Source organism: Balearica regulorum, chromosome 1 (assembly GCF_011004875.1).
Source record: "Balearica regulorum gibbericeps isolate bBalReg1 chromosome 1, bBalReg1.pri, whole genome shotgun sequence".
NCBI classification, from domain to species: domain Eukaryota; kingdom Metazoa; phylum Chordata; class Aves; order Gruiformes; family Gruidae; genus Balearica; species Balearica regulorum.
The window spans coordinates 126735642-126753850 of NC_046184.1; the positions used below are offsets into that span (position 1 = coordinate 126735642).

The following is an 18209-nucleotide window of genomic DNA, read 5'->3' on the forward strand; positions in this document are numbered from 1 at the left end:
CGCTGGTGTAGTGCTGTGTTTCGTATTTAGGATGAGAATAATGTTGATAACGTACTGATGTTTTGGTTGTTGCTGAGCAACACTTACACCAAGTCAAGGACTTTTCAGCTTCTCATGCTGCCTCACCAACATGGAGGCTGGGGGTGCACAAGAAGCTGGGAGGGGACACAGCCAGTTGACCCCATCTGACCAAAGGGATATTCCATACTGTATGATGTCATGCTCAGCGTATAACTTGGGGGAAGCTGGCCAGAGGTTTAGACCATGGCTTGGGAAGTAGCTGAGAATTGGTGGTCTGTGGATGGTGAGCAATTGTGCTGTGCATCACTTGCACTGTATATTCTTTTATCATTATTATTATTATCATCATCATTATCATCATCTTCCTTTTCTGTCCTATTAAACTGTCTTTATCTCAACCCATGAGTTTTACCTTTTTTTTTTTTCCCGTGATTCTCTCCCCCATCCCACTGTGGAGTGGGGGAGAGTGAGCGAACGGCTGTGTGGTTGTTTTAGCTGCCTGCCAGGTTAAACCATGACAGTCCTTTTTGACACCCAATATGGGGCGTGAAGGGCTGAGATAACAACAGATATGACCAGGGAGCGTTAGAACAAATTTGTTATAAGCATTCATTATATTAGGTAAATAGTCACTGGTCACAATGTTGATTCATTCGCTCTCAAAGTTGTGCACCTGTTCTCAGAGTTGTGTTATGTAACACCTTACTTGCAATATATGTTCTCTGTTGTGCTGTTTGTGACCTCTGCAAACTGGGTCAAGGTTATCATTGCGGTATACTTTGTAATACCGACTTATGATATGATAAACTTGGTCGCGAGACTAATCTCAGCATTGCCATCATCTCCGTACTTAGGGAGCCATCTATGGGAAGCTATTAATATTACACTTTTTACTTTTTCTCCTTGGAGAGCCAGTAAGTATGGAGACACTTTCCTTCACCTTCCCCTTCTCCTCCAGGCTAATTACAATAGCTCTTGAGAATGTTGAATATCCTTGGGATGTTCAAATCATCATATTTCTAGGTCTCCTGAATGTGGTTCAGGTCTTGTTTAGGGTTGAACAATTATTTAAGAATACTGCCCAGAGATTAACCCCAGTGACTGATGCTGCAGCTACTCCAATCCTGGTGACAGACACTGTGGCTACTCAAATTCCTGTGATAGGCACTGCAGCTGAACCAGAGAACCAACCCGTGCCAATATCAGTCACCCATATACAGAAGAGGAAATACACAAAAAAATCAGTTCACTAAGTAAGGGATGATGATGATACAGGACCATCATGAGAACAGGAGGAAGAGACAGAACCAGAGGTAATCACCCGATCCCTGTCCCTGCGTGAGCTGCAAGATATGTGAAAAGGTTTCAGTTACCATCCAGGCAAGCGCATTGTCACCTGGCTACTCCAATGCTGGGATAATGGGGCCAGTAGCCTGGAATTAGAGGGTAGGGAGGCCAGGCAGCTGGGACCCCTGTCTAGGGAAAGGGGCATGGACAAAGCCATTGGGAAAAAGACACAAGCCCTCAGCCTCTGGAGGCGACTTCTGTCAGGCACAAAGGAAAGGTATCCCTTCAAGGAAGATGATGTATGTTATCCAGGCAAGTGGACCACTAAGGAGGGAGGGGTCCAGTATCTGAGGGAATTAGCCAGGCAGGAGATGGTTTATTATGACCTGAAAAATGCGCAATTACCCACAGATCCAGATGAAGTCCAATGCATGCGACCCGTGTGGCGGAAGTTTGTACACAGTGCACCATCGTCGTATGCCAATACACTGGCAGTGATGGACTGGTCAGAAGGCGAATGTGGTGGGTTGACCCTGGCTGGGGGCCAGGTACCCACCAGAGCGGCTCTATCACTCCCCTCCTTCACTAGACAGGGGAGAAAAGGTACAATGAAAAGCTTGTGGGTTGAGATAAGAACAGGGAGAGATCATTCTCTAATTATCATCACGAGCAAAACAGACCGAACTTAGAGAGGGAATTCATCTTATTTATTACTAAGCAAAACAGAGTAGAGGAATGAGAAATAAAACCAAATCTTAAAACACCTCCCCCCACCCCTCCCATCTTCCCGGGCTCAACTTCACTCCCAGCTTCAACCTCCTCCCCCCTCAGCGGCACAGGGGGACGGGGAGTGGGGGTTATGGTCAGTTCGTCATACGTTGTTTCTGCCGCTTCTTCATCCTCAGGGGGAGGACTCCTCTCATTGTTCCCCTGCTCCAGCATGGGTTCCCTCTCACGGGAGACAGTCCTTCATGAACTGCTCCAGCGTGGGTCTCTCCCACGGGGTGCAGACCTTCAGGAGCAAACTGCTCCAGCGTGGGTCCCCCACGGGGTCACAAGTCCTGCCAGCAAACCTGCTCTGGCGTGGGCTCCTCTCTCCACAGGGCCACAGGTCCTGCCAGGAGCTTGCTCCAGTGCGGGCTTCCCAGGGGGCCACAGCCTCCTTCAGGTGCCTCCACCTGCTCCGGCATGGGGTCCTCCATGGGCTGCAGGTGGAATCTCTACACCCCCTCATCCTTCCTCCACAGGCTGCAGGGGACAGCCTGCCTCACCATGGTCTTCACCACAGGCTGCAGGGGGATCTCTGCTCCGGCGCCTGGAGCACCTCCCTGCCCCTCCTTCTGCACTGACCTGGGTGTCTGCAGAGTTTCTTACATCTTCTCACTCCTCTCTCTGGCTGCAAAAGCGCTCTCTGTTTTGTTTTCCTTCTTAAATATGTTATCACAGAGGCACTGATTGGCTTGGCCTTGGCCAGCGGCGGGTCTGTCTTGGAGCCGACTGGCATTGGCTCTGTCAGACACAGGGGAAGCTTCTAGCACCTTCTCACAGAAGCCACCCCTGTAGCCGCCCCCGCTACCAAAACCTTGCCATGCAAACCCAACACAGTGAAGATTTCAGAATATCACCAGGGGAGGAGGTGGTGACATGGGCTGAAGAGGAACCACTGTATAACAAACTGCTAGAAAATGAGAAGTACGCTCTGTTTACTGATGAGTCCTGTCACATTGTGGGAAAATTTCAGAGGTGGAAGGCTGCTCTATGGACTTCTATATGACAAGTCACAGAAGCTGCTGAAAGAGGTGAATCAAAACAGTTTGCAGAAGTGAAAGCCATCTGGCTGGCTTTAGGCATTGCTGAATGAGAAGTGGTCAAAGCTCTACCTCTATACTGACTCATGGATGGTGGCCAATGCCCTGTGGGGGTGCTTACAGCAGTGGAAGTGGAGCAACTGGCAGCACAGAGGCAAACCCATCTGGGCTGCCCCACTGGGGCAAGATATTGCAGCCTGGCTAGAGAAGCTGGTTGTAGAAGTACATCACGTAGATGCTCACGTACCCAAGAGTGGGGCCACTGAGGAACATCAGGACAACCAGCAGGTGGATCAGGCTGCCAAGATTGAAGTGGCTCAGGTGGATTTGGACTGGCAGTGTAAGGGTGAATTATTTATAGCTCGTTGGCCCCATGACACTTCAGGCCATCAAGGAAGAGATGCAACATATAGATGGACTCGTGACCAAGGGGTGGATTTGACCATGGACACTGTCGCACAGGTTATCCATGAATGTGGAACATGCACTGCAATCAAGCAAGCCAAGCAGTTAAAGCCTCTGTGGTATGGAGGGCAATGGCTGAAATATAAATATGGGGAGGCCTGGTACATTGATTACATCACACTCCCACAAACCTGCCAAGGCAAGCACCATGTGCTTGCAATGGTGGAAGCAACCACCAAATGGCTGGAAATGTATCCCATGCCACTGCCCAGAACACTGTCCTGGGCCTGAAAAGCAAGTCCTGTGGCAACATGGCACCCCAGAAAGAATTGAGTCAGTGGGACTGTCCTGGTTTCAGCTGAGAGGGTTAATTTTCTTCAGAGTAGCTAGTATGGGGCTATATTTTGGATTTGTGCTGGAAACAGTATTGATAATATAGAGATGGTTTTGTTATATAGACATGTTGTTGTTGAGCAGTGCTTACACAGAGCCAAGGCCTTTGCTGCTTCTCGCACTGCCCTGCCAGCAGGATGGCTAGGGGTGCAGAAGGAGTTGGGAGAGGTCACAGACAGGACAGGTGACCCAAACTGACCAAAGGGATATTTCATACCATATGATGTCATGCTCAGTTTATAAGGGGCTTGGAGAAGGGGGAGTGGGGGGTGCAACGGTGTTTGGAGTGATGGCATTTGTCTTCCCAAGTCCCCATTAGGCGTGATGGAGCCCTGCTTTCCTGGGGATGGCTGAACACCTGCCTGCCCATGGGAAGTGGGGAATGAATTCCTTGCTTTTCTTTGCTGGCGTACGTGGCTTTTGCTTTACCTATGAAATGGTCTTTATCTCAGCCCATGAGTTTTCTCACTTTTGCCCTTCTGATTCTCTCCCCAATCCCGATGAGGGGGGAGTGAGCAAGCGGCTGTGTGGTGCTCAGCTGCTGGCTGGGGCAAAACCACAGCAGCAACTCATTTCCAAAACAACCTCATAGACACCTGGGCCAAGGAGCATTGAGTGGGAGTATCACATCCCCTGTCATGCACCAGCCTCCGGAAAAATCGAACAATACAACAGACTGCTAATGACTACACTGAGAGCAATGGGTGGTGGGACCCTCAAATGTTGGGATAAACATTTAGCAAAGGCCACCTGGTTAGTTAACACTAGGGGTTAGCCAACTACCAGTCGAGCTGGCCCTGCCCAATCAAAACTTCCACATATTGTAGAAGGGGATAAAGTCCCCGTAGTGCACATGAAGAGTATGTTGGGGAAGCCAGTCTGGGTTATCCCTGCTTCAGGCAAAGGCAAACCCATCCGTGGGATTGCTTTTGCTCAAGGACCGGGGTGCACTTGGTAACTGATGCAGAAAGATGGGGAAGTCCAATGTGTACTTCAAGGGGATTTGATTTTGGGTGAGAATAGCCAATTAATGAAATTTTATTGTATTATTATCATTATTATTCTCTTCCTTTTCTGTACTGTTAAACCGTTATCTCAACCTGTGAGTTCTACTTTTTTTTTTTCCCCTGGATTCTCTCCCAAATCCCACTGTGGGGGTGAGTGAGCAAATGGCTGTGTCATTTTAGCTGCCTACTGGCTTAAACCACGATTATTTTAAAAGTAGAACAAAATAGGAGCATGTACTGTTACACAAAAGACAATAAGCTTAATTAGGTTGCCTGAGTGAGATACTGGTCAGGATCAGGTTTGGAAGAAAATGAACAGTTATTGCTGTGTAATAGTCAAGGCTGCATTTTCCAAACAGCTGCAATTCAGTTATGCTTTTCTTTTTGAAAAGGATTGAGATGCTCATTCCTGAAATATTTTCATATATATAAATATATATGTATATAATGCATATATTTGTGCATGCATCTGTATAATACAATGTTAAAAGCCATAAAAAAAGTAATTTACAGATTTTAATACTCTCAACAGGATGGCAAGAATCTATACTGGCTTCAAATGAACATTGTAGAAGCTCTTAAGTTTTATTGCATATGCCAAATAATTTAAAAAAAAAATCTATTTAAGAGACAGTTAATGGCATAGAAGCCAGAAGTGTCCCCTGAAACAAATTATCCATAGAAAAGTTAACCTTGCTTGGAAAAATCAAAATAAACACAACTACAGTCCTTCTCTTACAAATAGCTGTTGCCCTAAGGTAGACTGAGAGATCACAGCTGGCCTAGGTGAGTGCGAAAGTTAAAAATACTTTTACGTAAGGCTGGTTACGTGCCATATCCATGTGTGACATGTTGTGAGGCTCTATCTGTTGATGCTGCTGCTGAAAACTGACTGTTTAGACTTGTAACTCTTAGACCCCATTAGGCTCAATCCAGAGCCTTACCAAAAAGGCAGCTGCTGACTAAGACTAAAACATGTCTTTAGTGCTGCAAAATCAGAGGACTATACTAGCAAATCTGTTGCAGGAGTCTGACTCATTTCTCAGGAAAATGTGGGAAATTATCTTCAGCCCAGAGAAATGGCTGGATAACTTACAGAAACCATGAAGGCAGGGAGTATTTTCTCTAATTATACCCAGCAGACAACAGGTCCCTTAAGGACTCTTGCGGGCTAGCTCAAATTAGAGCCTTGCCCAGGCTTCAGGGGTCGGGGGGCTGTGCTGGGAAGAGATCTGCATTAAATGTATCAAATGCTTCTTGATGGCCTTTTCCCCTGCTGAGGGAAAGGATCTGAGAGTGTAATTTACACTGTCTATTATATATTCATATTATTCAGGGTACTATCCTTTGATTGAAGATGATGTATGTGTAGTTCTTGTAAAAATATTTCAAAATAAGTGAGGAATGTTAAATAAAGGCACATACTGCATATTGCTACATGGGAGAAATTCTGTGAATGTGCTAAATATTTCTCTTTTTTAATGGATTTTGGATGTAGACAAAACCATATTTCCACTGTTTCTCATTACTTCAAGGGGTGGATAACCTTACTTTATTAGGAAAGCATCTTTCAAAAAAGCTCTTCTGTTAGTTGCAGACTTGAGGCGTATTATTTCACTTTTTTATACATTCACTTCAGTGTTCACAAGAGTTGTGTTGATTTTACTCATTTTCTCCTGTTCTCGTGTTTCCTTACTTTGACCTTTTTGCAGACTAGGAATATTTTATCTTCTGCTTTTTGTAGTCGCAAAGAATATTCTTCCAGAGTCCTCTCAATAAAAAAAATAAATAAAATAACAAGTTTCTTTTACGTGCAGATTTCTCTGAAAATTCCAGATAAGGCTGTAAAAAGAGTCATTTCAAGGGATTCAGTCAGTTTCTCTGGAGACTTGTTTTCCCAGGTGTAGTCTGGGTGTCCCAGGTGTAGTCCCAGGGAACAAACCCCTCGGTGTAGTCTGAGTTTCCGGGCATCACACAGGCTATTTACAGCATCAACTACTATTTGATGTGAATAAGGAGGTAAAGTTGAGCACCATATGATTTACTAGTCAATATCTACTTTATAAATAGACAGTCCTGACATGACATTTCTCACTTGAAACTTTGTGTCTTAAACTATTCAACCAAATAGTATATCTTGGTGTCGTGGTTGTTATGATCTCTCATGACAAATAACGGGTTTAAGGCAGGTCACTCTATCAACCCTTTTATCAGTGCAGTTACTTAGTCATTTTACTTATTTTATTAAAATGTAATGTCAAACTTGAGGGGAAAAAAAAAACCCAATAGGTTTTGTGGCTCTTTGGAATCACATGCTGAAAATAGTATTTTGTGTTGACATAGCAAAACTTTTTTTGTAGTATGCCAATGACTGCGTTTCCTAGAGTAAATGCCAAGCCAGATATTTGATCTTGTACTCTTGAGGTTTTGGTGTTTTCTAGATGAGCAAACAAAAAATATTTTTCGAGGTATATCACAGTGATAAAGGCAAGTTGGTGAAGATGTTACTGTGGATGTTGAGAGCAAACTGTATTTCTTTATGAGGACTGTTAAGAAAAAAGTAAGCTGTTTGAATGTGAGATATTTAAAAATTATTCAGTTATAAGGTTTTTTATAAAATACTTTTTATCAATAAAAGATTTACTGCTTTATATATAAAACATCACAAGAATGCAATATAATAGAAGTCTGATATAAAAAGTTGCATAGCCATAAATACAGGAAACTAATTTGAGACTTAGTCTATGATTAGCGTAACTTAAATTTAAGCAATCAAATACAATATGCTGACACATACGGAGAAATTAACTGAGAATGTATATGACAATACACCTGTGTGTGTTCCTGTCACTATTGCTATCATAAATATCAAGGAAAATGGTGGTTGTATGCTAATGACCAGGACATTCAGTATGTGTGATTACTTAATTTATGGGTGGTTATGTATGATATGTACTCATATGGAACTCTGTTGGATTGCATTTAGAGTTTGAAGAGGAGCCGTGTAAGTGTAGATTTAATGGTCCTAGGACTGAGTCTATAGCTCACACCAGGCTCAACTTTATAGTTATTCCTACTTCAAGTATCTAATATTGTGCTGTATTGTATGAGGTCATATACCTCAAATTCATTTTGGTTTGCTTCCTATTCTACTAGAGAATATTTAGGATGTTCTCCTTGAAAAGAGGTTAGAAAAATAAATATTTATATTCTTTAACTAGTATTTGGGAAGTGATTAAAAAGATAAGAAAAAATATAATCTGTTTAAATATTATTTTTCAGTTCATCTCAACAATGTTATCCATCCCATGTAATTAATTGATTATTGATTACTTAATAATTAAATAAATATTGTTAAATTAGTAATAGGTAGTTTGTTTGCACAGATTAGTGTATGTTTCCACCAACTCTAAGTTTTTCTCTGCATCCATTATATAAGTCACTTTGCAAGGTGGAGATATAAGAGCTTGCATAACTCATGGTGTTGCACACTTTGAAAATTACATTTTCTTCAGGAAAATGTAGATTCTATGAAAGCCCATTCGTTCTTTTTCAGGGGTCCTGTTTGAACAAAATGTTTTTCTTGTCAAAGGCTTTGTATATTACCTGTATGAGAATTCAAAATTTCAAGCAGGTGCAAACTATTGGTTAAATTTGTACAGTGCAATTTACTGTGATCTACACCTGCATCACCAGTGGAGAGAAAAGAATTTTCTGGTCATGAAAAGATTTTTTCCAATAACATTAATATAAATCAGAGGTGCCAAAACCTTTGCTGCTTGAATTGGGATGATTTATGAATCTTCCAGTAAAAACTGTAAGCGTATTTTTAAAATGCGGTACATAATTAGTATCCATAAACTTCAGTGTAAATCAGGCACCAAACCAACCAAATGTGATTCACCTCACCATCTGTATATATAGAATTTTAGAAATTAAGAGATTTTTCTCCTGTGATATTAGGAAGAGAGGGCACATAGGGAAATTAAATACTTAGGCTTGGACTTTGTTAAAGAATAATAACAAGCCGCTTCTTATGACTTCATTGAATCACGTACAGTGTTTTTGAGTAGTTTACTAATAATAACTATCCTGAACTGTGGGAATTACTAGGAAAGACAAAGTCTCAGATCAGGGTTCAGATCAGAAGCAGCTGTGAGGAAGGATATGCTTATGACTTTTGAACTAGTAATTAGAAAGCAAAGCAGTCAAGGTAAAAAAGAAAAAAAAAAAGGTTCAATTGAATATAAATAAATTGAATGAGTGCTAGATATTGCAGATCTGCTATGTTGTCTTCTGGGCCTGGAGAAAAAGGAGGATGGAGAGGACAGCTGAGACTGTCTTGAACTAAACTGGAAATGTAATCAGGTTCAGGACAAATGAAACTAAATAGAATTCATCATTTTGTTATTTAAGATTTTCGAGTTTTCAAATCAATGAAAGAAGTCAAAATATAATTTTTACAGAAAAGATGTTATTGAGCATGCATTACAGTATATATAGTATTTAATAAATACTATTTATGAATTTTTTTTTATAAAAGGAAAAAAGTAATTAAAATAAAAAGTAAAATTAGATTAGCTGGCTGTGAATAATTTTCTGCATGGATCTGTGTCATGTCATTTGACAATTTTATTTAATGATGAGTGGGTAAAATGAATGGCTGAAATATGTTGTACTCTATTTCTTGATAAGTTGAAGACATAAATGTTTCACCAGAAAGTATTTGTTTCTGCTAATATTGAAATTAGCTTTCTGAAATATTCACATTCAAAACCTGAACTTTTTTGTGTTTTGCCTGAATTGGCAATCTTTGATTGCATTATGTTTTATGGCAAGAAAACACTAACACCAAACATGATTTTAATATGAAAAGAAATCAGATTCTTAGATTTCCAAAATTACTTGGTTTTTGTCTAGATCTTATTAGAAAAGAAAGCAAATACCCATTACATAATTCTAAATATATACCAGAACCATGATCCTAATATTAAGCCTAATAAAAGCAAACAAAACAACTTCCTCAAAACCTACTTTGTATTTCTGGAGTGACTGAAAAGGGATACTTGTCTGTATTATTGTGTAACATATTTAAGCTGTTTAATAATTGGCATGTTTTTAAATTACCGTTATTATGCTAGTTGATTAGAGATAATTTTGATTTTTCAAAATGAAGACATTATCTAATATAATATGGCATGACAACTGCTTGTTCAGTCTGCAAGATTTGTTATGGTTTTAGCATTCACTAAATGAAAAACATGGTATCTGATGACTTTTCACTTTAACAAAAAATTGGTAAAGCCACAAATTCAAATGGCATCCAGAAATTTTACCTTTCATTTCCTAGGCAGTGCAAAATAAAATTCTTTCATTTCTGATAAAAGATACAGTTAGAATTTTAATTCCTTGGGTTTAAAAATCCACCATTTGAATGCTACGTTTTTGTTAAAATTAAATTATAATCCCTATGAAAAATGTGTAAATATGAAGAATATAGAATCATAGAATATCTCAAGTTGGAAGGGACCCAAAGGGATCACTGAGTGAATAAATAAATATGAAAAAAGTGAGAAACTGTTTTTCCTTTTGTCAAGGCATGCTTTTGAAGTAGATGAAAAAATAAGAATGCAGTAGCATAGAGTAACTTGCAGATTTTATTAGGGTTTTTTTTTATTTGGAACTGGATAATTTGCATATGATTCTCAGGGGTAATTAAATCATTGTAAATCGTTGCAATAAAAATTTTATAGCATGTTGCACCATCACAGCAGTATTCAGTCTCATCCTCTCTCTTATGTGTTTTTCAGTAAAGGCTGGTAGGAAATTAAAAGAAAGTAACAATGCTTGACTTCAACTAAAATAAGGGAAAGAGAACAAGGTAGCGTTTTGTGTAATTTTAAAAACTATGTAGTAGCTTATGCTACAAATATCTGGGAAACCTCGGTGGGATTTGTGCTGATGTGTTAGCTCATAAGGCATTTTTTTTCCCCCACTGCAGTATTTTAAAACAGGTAAGAATTTAGATCAACTGCACTGACTTAAGAACCAGATACTTTTTGCTTTGATCACATCTTTGTGCCACCATAATTACATTTGAAGTATTTATGGTTTGAGCATTGTAAAGTTCTGAAACTGAGTTTTTTTGAGAGCGTAGTACCAGAGATTTAATAGAAAAATGTGCCATTAAGTTAGTATTAAAATTCTCTTTTTGGCTCTATTGCTTTTCCTATTCTCTCCATTTTGGCTTTATTTCAAATGATGATAATATCCATTTCAGTGTGACATGCAACATATCTTAAGGGCTTAAGACTGTAAAAGGTGAATTACGGAAGTGTTTTCAAAAAATTTGTAATGCCTTAGGAAAATCAGATTGCCTTGTTATAAAAAAATGTAAACAAATGCAAACCTGTATTGTGTGTCTCTTTCTTTCTAGCACTTTGGAAAACGGTGGGCAGCCATCTGCAGATGGACAGAAGACCGGTGGGTCATTCTGCAAGATATTCTTCGTAAATGGCAGCACTTTGCAGAAGAGCAGGTGAGTAGGTTTAGCAGTTATAAATTGGAATGTTCTTCAAAAAATTGCACTAGGAGTGGTCTGACTGAAGCCTTTTTATTCTCTTCTCTCCAATTTTCTTCCAGTGCCTTTTTGATGCATGGCTTACTGAGAAAGAGGATGCTGTGAGCAAAATTCTTACAACTGGCTTTAAAGATCAAAATGAAATGCTGACCAATCTACATAAATTATCTGTATGTATTCTTCTTCTTCCTATTTTATGTTCAACTTCTTTATTCATGAGTCTGAGTGCAGGTGGCTTTATCCCACTCTCAGACAACGTGGTTTAAGAGAACAGCTGTTTCATAGTTTGTGAATGGATGTTGTCTCATGTGGATGGAATAGGTTGGTCTATGGCCTTGCTGATAAAGGAAACAATAGGTACAGATGTTTTCCCTGGTTGTGTCTTCAGTCAAAAGTTTATGAACTTAAATAGCATTTGGGTGTCTTAAAAATATGTATACTTTTATACTGAAAGTTTCTTTATTGATACTATTGACGTATATTTTAGAATCAGAATAGTTTGACTTGGAAGGGACTTTCAAAGGTCATCTAGTCCCATCCCCCTGAAATGAGCAGGTATATCTTTAACTAGATGTTGCTCAGAGCCCTGTCCAACCTGACCTTGTTCAGGTTCAGGTAGTCATGAACCTGATCTTCTTTTACAGTGGGAGAGACTTAGTGCCTCCCCTAGTGCCCGTCTTGCAGTCCATCCACTCGAGAAGTGTGGGAAGAGAGATTACCAGTGAAGACTGAGGCAGAAAAGTTGTTGAGTACCTCAGCCTTCTCGTCTGTTGTTACCAGTTTGCCAGTCTTGTTCATCGGGAGGGGTACACTTTCTTTGACCTTCCTTTTCTGGCTGACATACCTATAGAAGCTCTTATTATTATTCTTTGCCTCCCTTGCCAAGTTCAGCTCCAGCTGTGCCTTGGCCTTCCTGATGCCATCCCTGTACAACCAGGCAGTGTCCCTATACTCTTCCCAGGATATCTGTCCCTGCTTCTACTGCCTGTGCATTTCCTTCTTGTCCTTTAGTTTGACCAGCTGATCTCAACTCAGACATGCCAGTCTCTTGCCTTCCTTGCCTGATTTCTTACACCTGGGGATCGAGAGCTCTTGCGCTCTGTGGAAAGCATCCTTAAAGTTCTGCCAGCTCTGTCCTGCTCCCTTGTCCCTGAGGGCAGTTTCCCAGGGGCCCCTATTGACTAACTCTTTGAACAGCTGGAATTTTTCTTTTCTAAAATTCAGGGTCCTGACTTTGCTCTTCGCCTAACCTGTATTGCTCAGGACTGTGAACTCCACCAGTGCATGATCACTGCAGACCAGACTGCCTCCAATCTTGATGTCACTGATTAGCTCACTTGTGTTGGTGACCAACAGGTCCAGTATTGCATTCCCTCTGGTAGGGCTGTCTATTACATGACTTAAGAAGTTACCTCAATGTGTTCCAGGAATCTCTTGGATTGCCTACAGCTCGCCATGCTACTTCTCCAGCAGATGTCAGGGTGGTTGAAATCCCCCAGCAGGATGAGAGCCTGTGAGCCCAATGCCTCCTGTAGCTGGAGTAAGGCGGCTTTGTCAATAGGCTCCCCTTGATCAGGCAGCCTGTAATAGACACCAACCACAAGGTTCCCTTTGTTGCCTTGGTCTCTAATTCTTACTCATAAGCTTTCAACCTGCTCATGGCTATTCAGAGACAGCTCTTCACAATATCCATCTCTTGATGTAGAGGGCAACCCCTCCTTCCTTGCCTGTTCCTTCTGAACAGCCTGTAGCCATTGATAACCGCACTCCAGTCATGGGATTCATCCCACCATGTTTCAGTAATGGCAACGAGGTTGTAGCTTTCTAGCAGCGTGGCGGCTTCCAACTCTTCCTGTTTGTTGCCCATACAGCATGCATTGGTGTAAAGGCACTTCAACTGCACCGTTGGCCATGTCACCTTCAGAGACGAACACCCCTTAGTTCCTTTGAGGTATTTCACTGATATTTCCCTCTTGGCTCCTGTTACCTCATGAGTCCTTGATTCATTTCCATAAGACTTCGTGTGCTGCGGTATAGCCAGTACGACTCAGAGCAATAGGCTGAGGGTCCTCGCTAGCACCCTGTCCCTCTAACATTGGTGTGTCATCCCACAGATTGTCACGGGCAAACCTGATATTATCCCCTCCCCCTTCAAATCTAGTTTGAAGCTGTCAATGAGCCTCATTAACTTATGAGCAAAGACCCTCTTCCCCTTTTGAGAAAGGTGAATCCCATCTGATGCCAGCAGGCCTGGTGCCATATAGGCCATCCCATTATCAAAAAACCCCAAATTGTGGAGGTGACATCAGCCACAGAGCCACGTGTTAATAGACTGGGTGCATCTGTTTCTTCCAGTGTCGCTGCCTACAACTGGAAAGAGAGAGAAAAAAATAACCTGTGCTCCAGATTCCCTTACCAACCATTCCAAGGCCCTGAAGTCTCTTTTGATTGCCATTGGACTATGTGTTGCAGCTTCATTACCACCCACATGGAAGAGCAGTAATGGGTAATAGTCCAAGAGCTATACCAGGCTAGGAAGTTTCCTAGTAATGTCCTTAACCCAGTCACCAGGGAGGCAGCAGACTTCCCTAAGGGGATGGTCAGTCGAGCATATTGGGCCCTCTCTTCCCCTCAGAAGGGAGTCACCTACAACTGTAACCGATCTTTTCTTCCTTGTGGAGGTGGTTGTGATACACAGGGGTAGATCTTTCTGACCTTGGCAACACCTCTGGTGTAGATGGTCCACATCATCCATTGACTGGTCTTCCACATCCAGAGCTTCATACCTGTTGTACAGAGGCACCTGGAAAGGCTAGGTGGGCAGGGAGGGGGTTTGCCTGCTGCCCGGAATGTGGACTTGCTTCCATTCACTCCTTTCCTTTAAGCTACTGCCTTCATCCTGGTGGGTGGAAGATACAGGATTCCCTTAATCTTGTTTTTTTTCTGGTGGCTGTTCCTGCTTCTGTCTCAGGGATGGCAGGGCTTAGTTCCACCAGTCTGTCTCTTTCTCAGACTCCCTGATGCTCCTTAACCTTTCTATTTCCTCTTGTAGCTGTATGTGTGAGACTGGGTATACATGTATATGTACAAAGACATATGCATGTGAGCAAGTGCTTAGTATACAGCTAAATCTGTTATACATTCCTTGTACTTGTAAAAGCTAAAGACTCAAAAGTTGTGAAATGCTGACATTAGTGTTACTTTACAACTATACTTCAACTGTATTTCAGGAATCTAGTTACATACATAAAATGCACCCTTTTCAACATATCCTCTACCTCACTCTTCAGAAAATACTCGACTCTGCATTGTCTTTATGGAGGGAATGTAGGTCTGACTGGCCTAGAAAGATGCTGTGCCTGTAGAGGTGGAAAACTTTTCACAGACTAGACTTGCAAATCATTTTGTAGCATTAGGACCATTGTAAAGAAAATGGTAAGCTATGTGCTGGTTTTGTATGTAACAATGACTGTTTATGCATTTAGAGAAAAGGAAACATTCATGTCCATGGTTTTGTTAAAATAGGTAAATTATTATTGCTGTAAAAAGGAACTTTATTGGCAATTTTCTGTTTAAACAGAACTATTATTATTTGTTTAGACAGATGGGAGGGGAGGGGAGGAAGTTTCCTAGGCCTTATTTCAACACTTGCTTTTACAGTTTACAGTTACTAGAATTTTCAGGCATGAAAGGTTCTCAAATTTAATAATAACTATTTGGTTATACAGTAGACTCAACCTTAGATTTTTAAAAATTATTTTAGAATTGTTGTCCTTCTTGTGCTTCTGTATTAAAAGTAGAAACATTTGGGCTTTTGGTCAATGAAAATACCATGATGTTTCTGAAGTTTAAGTAACTGTGATTTTTTTTGAAATTGACTGTATACATATACAAATGTATAGGGTTTTTTCTTAAAAAAAAAAAAAAATCTTACAGCTTGATTGTTTAATTCATAATTACCTTACAGCTGGTCCAGAATTGGTGGTAAATGTCCCTGTTGATTCATAGAATTACTAGGAAGTTAATATTTGTTGATTTTTTTTCCAAAATTCAAGAGCCCAAAGTATTATTGTCAGCATAATCTTAAGAAACTGTAATTATTATGCTACTGCACTCCTTTTTCCCGCTCTATGTAACTCTTTAAGGGCTAATAAAACCATATATTTAGGAAGGCAGACTTGGATTTTGATTAAAGATTACTTAGGATTAAGTCAATTTCTTCGTAAAGGAAAGGAACTCTTCATGTATTCAGTTGTCTTAGTATATATACTTCTTGGAAATTCTAGTAATCTAATGTGCAAGCAATCTTGAAGCTGACTGCAAGCCAGGCTTTTATTAATGCATAATGAATTAGAGGCAACTCAGGATGCTTTACGGTACCTTCATGAAGAAAAAATTATGGCAAGAAAATCAGATTTATTCAGTAAATTAGTACTTGTGGATTTCAGCAAGTTCCTGGAGGAGACAGGAACTGGGCGTTGAAATGTTTGTCACAAATTGTGAAGTAGCAAGCTGTTAATAGGTTTGAAAGTGTTAAGGGTAAGACCAGTTTGGGTACCTTTCAGAATTGGAAATATGATGTTGAGAAGAAAATACTTTCCTTTAGTAGTATTTTCATAAATTTGGTTAATGAAATAAATACAAACTCTTAAGAAGTTAATTATATTGCGAGCTTAAATTGTTAAGCATTAATCTCATGAAAGCATTGACAGTCTTTCATGAAACTGAATGTTTGAACACCAAAGTAAATAAAGTGATCCTTCCATCCCCCTGAATCTCAACAAGAATCGTGTCATCCTTGACAGAACAGGTGGGATTTATTAATAATAACAATCTTTTTTGCACATGAATAACATTGATATTTTTAGAAACAGCTGATCCATAATGCAATAGTTTAGAAATTTAAATGTTGATGGTATGCTGGAGACACACTGCCTCTTTATTTGATTTGTAGCAGAAAAATATTTTCCACTTTTGGAATTCCTCTATCAGGTTTTAGGCCTAGTAGCAGTCATCTCCAAATTCAGTGAGTATGTATTTTTACCTGCATGCAATGCCAATTTGTCAGGTGTTTTGCAGATGAAGATTTACTATTTCAGTCTTCTCTGATTCATGAGGAATTTGTATAAATGCATTACGCCCATGAAATTTCATGTCAGGCAATATATTCTTCCACTTTTGTACTGGCTTTTAGAAACAGGGAAAAATAGGATCATGGTATGCTGACCCTGGCAGGCAAATCATGCCTGTCTTTTGGCATATGTTATTTTGGCCACAGAGATGTGTTTGGATGTAGTAAAGGAGAAGCTGTCATAAAAAATCGCCTTTATAATTAGGCCAACTTGTTCCAGAATTATAAAGGTGAGTCTGTGAAAAAATAAACATACATTCTTTTACTAATATAAAAATATTTATATTCTTAATAAATTGTAGCTCAATCCCTCAGTTGTCTAATAATTTCCAACAGGAAATTACAATATTATTTTGTCCTGTTAGATCTTAAGAATTTTAAGTTTGATATCATGATAGGGTGTAAAAGCTCCTGGTCTATTTTTCCTGTCTCTTATATGCACAACTTGGCAAGAGTAAGGTCATGTTCTGTAGCCAGATTTCAGTCTCTTAAGCCTGAAGGAAATTTCTGAAGGTATTTTATTAAACCATTTAGCATTATGACTGTTCATTTGAAATTCTACAACCCTCCTACAAGTGCCTGAAGTGAAATAGGTCTGATGAGATGCTGTTCACAGTACAAAAAAAAAAAAAAATTGTTGACTGTTACATCACATTAATCGTTACATCACACAGGAACAAATAGAAGGGAAAATAAGAAAGAGCAGCTGGTAGCTTTCATGTATATTTGCAGTTCAGGATACTTCCAAAGAAATCAAGATTTAACTACTACAGAAAAACATCAGTGTCTTCTCCACAGTAATTTTATCTCATATTTCTCAAGCAGGAGAAAATTTTTGCTAAGACAGGATTTCTGATTGTAAGCACTATTACTGCTTAAAAGTAAGCTTTCATTTACCAACATTTGTTCAACTGGTAGTTGATATGCATATATTTTCAGAGAGCAATAAAGATTTTGAGTAAGCAGAAAGACTGAGATTGTTCCTGAACCAAAATCTCCATACATGGATTTCTTGTTATAGGATTGCTGGAAGATTTTTGCAGCCCAAATTCTGATTATTTGACCAATGTAAATAATATATATTGATATTGGTATAAACAAGCATGTGTTTCCCCAGAATTTGATCCTTTCTAATGATTTGACTGCAGACTTGCCATTATTAACAAATATTAGTTCTCTGTAGGTTCCTTCTGAGAGAAAGAGGCAAGTTAAAAAATTTAAATAAAACTGTGTAAATTAAACTTTGGTATTCAATTTGGTGTCAAATTACTCTAATGTATGGAGGCTGGAATACACTCTGAGAAGTGGAAGACCAAATGTTCTGAACTCCATCTAACAGGAGAGAGATTTCAGATGTCCCAAAGATTATGATGCTGTTGTGGATTAGCATTGGCTGGCCATGAGGTTCCACTCTCTCACGCCTCTTCATCAGCAAGGCAGGGGCAGAAAATCAGCTGAAAAGCTCATTGGTCAAGATGAGGACAGGGAAGTCACTCAACAACTGCTGTCACAAGCAAAACTGATTCGACTTGGGGAAGATTAATTTAATTTATTGCCAACCAAATCAGAGTAGGATA

The 18209-nt window shown here is 39.9% G+C and overlaps 1 protein-coding gene across 5 annotated transcripts in view; it reads left to right on the forward strand.

The window, feature by feature from the left end:
• The window catches only part of DMD (dystrophin), a 1320554-nt gene that overhangs the window by 508973 nt on the left and 793372 nt on the right, over positions 1 to 18209 (forward strand). For all 5 annotated transcript variants that reach the window (XM_075774516.1, XM_075774534.1, XM_075774546.1 and 2 more), the window contains 2 exons: positions 11358 to 11459; positions 11564 to 11671. In XM_075774516.1, coding sequence (XP_075630631.1) covers positions 11358 to 11459; positions 11564 to 11671 — 210 coding nt within the window. The remainder of the gene's footprint in view (positions 1 to 11357; positions 11460 to 11563; positions 11672 to 18209) is intronic.